The 7,736-nt window shown below is 30.1% G+C and overlaps 1 protein-coding gene across 1 annotated transcript; it reads right to left on the reverse strand.

Annotated features, from left to right (window-relative positions):
• Positions 1 to 606: 606 nt before the first annotated feature.
• TRIADDRAFT_8966 (dna-binding domain Of fli-1) lies at positions 607 to 882 on the reverse strand (the record flags this gene model as incomplete). The annotated part of the gene is made up of 1 exon (XM_002108399.1): positions 607 to 882. A coding segment is annotated over one exon (276 nt), but the record flags the coding sequence as incomplete, so codon positions are not given.
• Positions 883 to 7,736: the final 6,854 nt, after the last annotated feature.

Genomic DNA, 7,736 nt, shown 5'->3' on the forward strand with positions numbered 1-7,736 from the left:
GTTTAATCACACATCTAATAATATGCCATCAACTTGAGCTTGAATTAATAAACGGAATCATATTGATACAGCAATTAGTAGGATGCAAGTAGGCATTGATAAGTACCATCATTGGATATTTTCACCATTTGGAACGCGATTTATATTCGCTTTAAGCTCACTATTTCTACGTGGCTTTATCTGATGATAGGAAATTCTTGATTTGACTTGGCAATCATTCTTGTTTATAAACACACTTCATCTACCATAATCAAAAGCTGATTTTGGAAATACATTCGCAGAAGGATATAGATATGATAGCAAGTGTAAGAATGTGAGATGTTAAGGGTGCCCTTTGAAAGTAATCGTAACTTCCCATTAATAGTAGTTACCGCCACATGATGCCCAACAAGGCCCAGGTAATCTTGGTAGTGGTGGATAAGCCAAACTTGGTTGTTGCGATATGGTATGGAATCCGTTCAGATATGGATGATATAATGCAGTTGTATTATGCAATGATGGGGGTGGAGCTCGATAAGCAGTCATTGTGGGATAATGATAAACCTCTTTAGCAACGATGTTTGCGTCAAAATTAGGCAATTTAATATTGGTTACACCTTGACTTTGTTGACTAAGTTGTACCAAGCTATTAAAGTCGAATTTGTATGCGTATCGCTTGCCATGGATTTTCGTCATAATATTCTTCTCGTAATAATAACGAAGCGCACGACTTAATTTATCGTAGTTCATGTTGGGCTTGCTTTTACGTTCACCCCAACGTCTTGCTACTTCATCAGGATCACGCAATTGAAATTCACCATTGGTTCCTTCCCAACTAATGCAAGAACTGTTCTGATTGTCATTCAGTAACTCCAACAGGAACTGCCACAATTGGATTTGACCACCTAATGATGAGAACGTAACAATTATATTAATATATACAGTAGTTAAAATTGCTTATTTAGTATGCTATATGCAATAACCATAAATGAATTTTTAGCTACTTATTTCATATACATAGTTTCATATACACAGTTTCATCAACCAAAGCAGCAAACTATTTAACAACGTATACTTGATCTATTGTCCACTACTACATTTGTAATTGGATTTTTGGGATATTGATATAGTATATTTAAAAAATGCTTAGATATATTGCATATAAGTTCATATTGACCTTCTATTTAATGAAACAAATTTGACTATAGCTCCATTTTTATCTTTATTATATTATACATTAAAATTCGTAAATAGGTTTCTTGATTTTAGTAGAAATAAATCCGGTAACCGTGGAACTTTATCATTTGCCAAATATACTATAATCAGTTGGCGAAAATTAATATGAGATTTGAAATGAAATAAATCGGTAGTATCAAAGGAATTAAAATTCGATGAAGTTCTTGGATAACAAAATTCGTCATATTTATTAATAGCTCAATTGTGATATTGACTTAATAAAATTAATTAAGATCATAACTGGCTAAAAAATTATCAAATAATGTAAAGACGTATTTGCTTAGATGTCAATTTGCTCTTATTAAGTTAACTTTGAATAAGCCTTTACATTCAAAACTCATGTTGATAGCCTCAAATAGAGGCTCAAATGTATTTATGAACTATTTTATCATGCTTTACCAATATGTAAAAGTAGTTGTGAATTTAAATTAATTTACAATCACAATTGAGAGATGTATTGATCTCAGGTAATTATAGTAGTAGTAATAGCAGGAGACTATTACTTGGTTATTACAATTTAGGTTTAAGATAACTGAATTGGACACAAATTTTTGAAATATCCAGTATTCGAGGCTAGCAACTATAGTGCATAAAATTTCATTGTTACATTACTATGCATATATGATATACTCAGTGATTCATGTCATAAACTTATCAGTTTTTTAGCTTAACAATCTGACAGAAATAAATTAAATTATGAAAATGTTACTATGGAAGCAATGACGTTGATTATCGTATGATTTTTAATTAGAGATTGGAAAAGAATCGTAGAAAAAAAAGACAATCGTCAGAAAATTTACGAGATTTAGCAACTTTACTATTCCATATTCTGTAGTTCGCTCAATAGACAATTAGTTAAAGTTTATACTTTGGGTAGTTGTCTATCTTTTTTACTAAAATTTTATAAATCCGGACTGAAGCAAATTGATATTGAATCTATTTTTAAAGCGATGACGTTACTACGGATTTAAATAACTCAGAATATAGAACATTAGGTAATTTTTTTATAGATCAGTAATTTGTAAGTACCCATTTGTTAGTAAGGCCAGACTTAAAGAATGAATATTGAATATATATTTGAATAGTGCAATAATAATTTGCTTGGCATTGGCAATGCAATAAACACACAAATCTATGAACGCGTGTAATAATTAAAGGCTTTCAATACACGATTCCTATTATGTAAAGATGCCACAAATATTTTTCATCATTTCGTCTGCAATTAAGTTAGCAATTTTTTAAAAAATACTTTCATATTCGATAATAAATTATGTGATTATTTTACGCCGGATATAAAAACTGTATACTCAGCAATCTATTGAGTAAGAGCAACTATGGCGAAACAGATCATACAATTGTACTTTACATCTAAATATAATTCTCATCCAACTAATACAATTTTGTGATCTTTAACTGTGATCATCATTTACTCGATTTTAACATGTGGATAAATGAGTATTAGTAGATCACAACAAATTATTAACTTCTTTAGTGAGGTAGTTACACTTTTTTCTTTGCTTACTGCCTAGATCCACCTTTTTAATTAATTAACTGGTTTATGTCAACGGATAAAATGTAATTGTCAATTAATTATTAATATAATTAATTAATAAGTAGTGTATTGCCGAAACAAGGCATATATTATGTATAATTTTCTCTGTTAATTAAGAACGTAATCGTTCGACTGAAGCAATAATTGGCATATAAGAGAGTACGTAGAGTATCGCTTACACTATTAAATTATGCATACAGATGTATTAATTAATTACGATCCTTGCTATCATAATAAATTCAGTAGATAAGAATTCACATTGAGTTTTCGTTAATGAAAATTACTAAATATCGGCGTAAAAGATAGCATACCGTATATAAAGTAGATCTACTCTAATAGTTGAATCCAGTACCGCTACTATTAAATTGAATTTTCTTAAATACTGCTAAATATATAAGGTAGTCATTATATCACAAAAATTTTAAAGTTTTACTATTGGGATAGTATGAGAAGATAAATTTTTCGATTGTAACATACAAGCGATTTGAATATACTTCGTACAGAATAAAGTTAGTACGACGTTGAGAAATTCAATATTGCGCTGAAAAAGGCGCATATATGCAGCATTAGCAAATTGAATATGAATTGGTTATCAGAACTTAAAGAGGATTATGCAAATCCGATGAAACGGTTATCCTACTAACTCCTTGCTTTTATGTCTTTGATTTCCAATAGAAAGTACAGTTTTAAATAAGGTTTCTAAATTAAATGGCTTGGGTCAACAAGCGGAAGAAGAAAGCGAATGGCTTTTAATATTATGGCCAAGTAGAAATGTCACCGATATCACACACAATATTAATCGTTTATAACTGATAGTCCTTTGACTTGAAAGCTAAGCGTCATTTGATATGCAAACAAAAGTATTTAATGGAGTAACTTTCATATTATCGGTTACTACTGTTATCATGATATGAAGACGAGGCTAAGATTAACGTTCAATACTAGGAATCAGTAGTATTTTCACCATAAGTATTGTTGTTTGTAAAATTTTGTAGTGATAGCGTGGTTAACTGAAGTTGTTTATCTTCCATTTTCAATGTCAATCATGCCATAATTGTCAATAGCCAGTATATTAAAAAATAAATGACATGCATATAAACATGCATTTATATTATTAATAAAATGTAGATTTTAAATAAAAAAAAAGATGGCAATACATTTTATGATTAATTAATTTCATGCCTCTGATGAGTTAATACAGCAGATGATCAGTCAAATTATTAACGCTATATTATTCACTTATTTCTTACATTGACGTATAGGCATATGTATACGTATATATGCGTATTATATATAAATTATCGATGATCATAATGCATTATAAAGGCGAGTCAAAGAATGTGGAAGACTGACGGAATAGATATACTCTGACAATAAAGGTAAATCTATAGTTAATCATACAGGAGAAATTGAAATGAATAGCGGCCATAAAATGAGAAAAGGCACCTGCATTAGATTTAATTTTTGGATATAAATAGTAACATTAAATTACTCTTGGGATAATATTCATTAAAAAATATTAAAGGTATTGATATTAACTATGAGAATCAAGTTTGGTTAAATATACCTTTATAATGATCTACTCTATTATAATTCTAAATTTCCTGACACAGTTTAATTTAATTTAGACTCGCTTCCTTCCTATATAGCAATACAGCATTCAATCAATTGGTCCTTTTAAAGTATCAACAAATACTGAGAACAATATGAGCATGATACTGTATCGTAAATGTTGTAACAATCGCAGGTAAAGAATAGAAATCTGCCAGCTCAACTCCCACACTCTCCCTATCCTTTCCTTTGAACATTTTTCTGGCATTTTTAATCTGCTGCATTTTTGGGGAAGAGAGGGAGTAATCTATGATAACTGATCTTATGTATGGCTAAAAGTAAGGCAAACTATTGACTAAATTTTCCTTTTTTCTATAGCTAAATCAGACTAGAAAATTATCACTTGCCGGTTATAATTAAAATTTAAAAGAGTAAAAATATATCATTAAGAACATGTTGAAAAAAGAATGTGATTGAACGCCATTTTTTTCGCTTAGTTGGGTACTATTAATAATATCGGTACTCTACCAGATGTTGTTTTTTTAAACAGTTATAAATCTAAGTATTTTTGCTTTAATCTGATACCACTCAATCTAAATAAGTACTTTTCAACAAAATTGCTATTTACCCATAGTATCTAAAAAGTTGCGCTTCTAGATATTTTCGTAATATAGAAATAGTGAATAGAAAACTAGTATTATCAATTTAAATAATTTTTTTGACATTAATTTGAGATTATTAAAGCTAAGCTATCAATTCTATATTGAAATATCCAAACTTATGGAAGGGATAATAAAATAGAAGAGATGACAATAAAAATACGGATGATAGTTGATAACACTAGAGTTTAATTTCATCGCTGTTACATTAACACGTTAAAAGACTTTTTTTACGCTAATTCCGATAATTTACTTATTGAAATAGGGCAAGAAGAGATTTAGATTAGGAAATCAAGGCGCAATAAATAAAAAAATTTCCTCGTAATATCGGTTGTATTGCTGGAGAAATAAAAAATCCTTTACAAACCGTTATTATTGGAACGATTGCCACTGCCATTTGGATTAGAGCCACCGCCGGTACTGGAAGGTGATTCAGCAGGACTAGCTGGTTTTGACGATGGTGATGAGCTGACTTCTGGATTGGAAAACATAACGTCGAGAATGGTCATGAAAAATAAGTTTGAGGAGAAAAATTGAATTTTAAAAGAGAAATACAAGTGTATTTAATAGTAACAAGTATAGAAGAAAGATTTTACTGTTACAAAAAAAGTGATAAAATGATATTAAGGGATAGGTTCAGTACTACTTATAACATGAAAATAACAACAACAATAATAACGCCAACGTATATGATATACGTCGGATCTAATGAATAAGGAAGCAATCGATCAGGTGAAGATCCATAGGATTGTAGATCATTTTCTTTTGTGGTTGTATTGTATTCAATACGAATTAAAATTGAATGAAATCCATCTATCAACTCTGGTAATAAGTAGAGTTATGGAATAATTTTCCAATCTTCTGATTGGACTAATATTATTGTCGTCATTGGATGGCTGGCAAAACGTGATAACAGCTATAATTGTAAAGACTGTAGAAGAGTCCATCATAGTGCTTGATATTCAATAGCAACTATGTCTAGCTCTTACATAATTAAAGAGTGATGACAATTAAAAATTTTCCCTCATTGGCATTAGATTATTTCAACTCTATTGATACGCTGCATACATCATCAAAAGTGTAAAAGGGGACTTCAAAAATGTATGCATAGAATAGTAGGATAGAGCCATCGGCTACGTCATACGGTCACCTTTCTATAATCAAATCTATAAAAAGTGCTATTAAAGAATGTGAATCAATAGTCTTGAATTCATCTTTATTTTATAATTTTACGGGGTTATTATTGTTATTGTTTTTCATCATATATTCAATTGATTTTGTGGCCAATTCTATTGCTATACTGTGAAAAATGGCATGGTCAAAGTCATAGTAGAATGCAATAGGGTTGCCTTTCAGTGCTGGTGATTTTTATATTTTGAGTACTAGTAATAGATCTGACTTCCAAGATAAATTATTGAAAGTGCCTAACCTTTTACGCTAGGTATTATTAATTTATATACTAGTCCTGCATATAGCAGTAATTTTCAAGATGTTTTTTTTCTATTCACTACCCTGCTTTCTACCTTCATATTTAATTCTTAAGAATAATTACAACTTTGTATTGGTTGCAATGCCGATGATCATCTGTATCATTCCGTACCATTTTTTCCCCTCTAGATTATATCATCACATGAAAGTAATCATAACGCCGCTAGCCTATTTCTTAAAATAAATCTCTGTTTTAAGGGATCAATCATTACTAAGCTATGCATTATAAAATAGCGGAATATACATTGAAAAATGGAAATCCGTTATATAGAAAGCAACTTGACTTGATATCCTGTACTATCATTTGTAACCATAATTTAATAAAATGATAATATAGACATCAAAATAGAAGCTAATCCCTGCGCTTGCAGGCGAGTAAATAGTCTACTACACTAGCGTAAATAATAAGACTGCAACTACATTAAAATAAAGAAAAATATAGAAATCCTGGCTTATTATCTAGTCTTCTGCAGGAATGTGTTCCTTGCTGATCTATTACACTCTTTTGAGGCTTATTTTCCATTTTAGTACAAGAGAAAATCAATGTTGATAGTGTGAGTCAGATAGAAAACCAATTGATTATGATATACAAAAAATTTACCCTTGTGTACAGATAATAAATGTGCTGGACAACAAGTTTTAAAATTCAGCAGTTGACAATCCAATCTGGAATTATTTAAGTATAAAACGGGTATAATAGATCCACCTACGTACTTTATTTGCATTGACGACGGGTAAGGTGATGAAGTTGGACAATGTAATAAAAAACTTATACTGTTTTATGTTCAGCGTTTCCAAGAAACGCTGAACATTACTATAATTAATATAATCAACTTGCCAACGAAAGGAAGATACAGACGCGTACACACAAAAGAAAAACATAAAAAAGAAAAAAATTAGCCAAAAATAATATAAATAATATGAAAAATAATCGCGATAGTCGCCTGATTTTAAGCATGACTATTACTCTTTGGATGGGTAATATTGTTATTTACTTCTGTACCGTACTTATTCCTAATACTGTCGTAGCACTATAGAATGAATAGATAAAATTAAATGTCTATAGAAGGTGGAATTTTCCCAAAAGAGGGGGAAGAAAATCGACAAAAAATGTCAATTTAATACGAATACGCCTGATATAATGGATTATATTTTTACCATTTGTTCCGTTGAATAATAATGCGTACATTGCTAAATAATCAAGCAAAACTTTAGCACTATGATAAAATAACGACCCAAATTACTGATTAAAAACAATCGAGTAAGAAAAG

Source organism: Trichoplax adhaerens, genomic scaffold, assembly GCF_000150275.1.
Source record: "Trichoplax adhaerens TRIADscaffold_1 genomic scaffold, whole genome shotgun sequence".
Taxonomy (NCBI): Eukaryota; Metazoa; Placozoa; class Uniplacotomia; order Trichoplacea; family Trichoplacidae; genus Trichoplax; species Trichoplax adhaerens.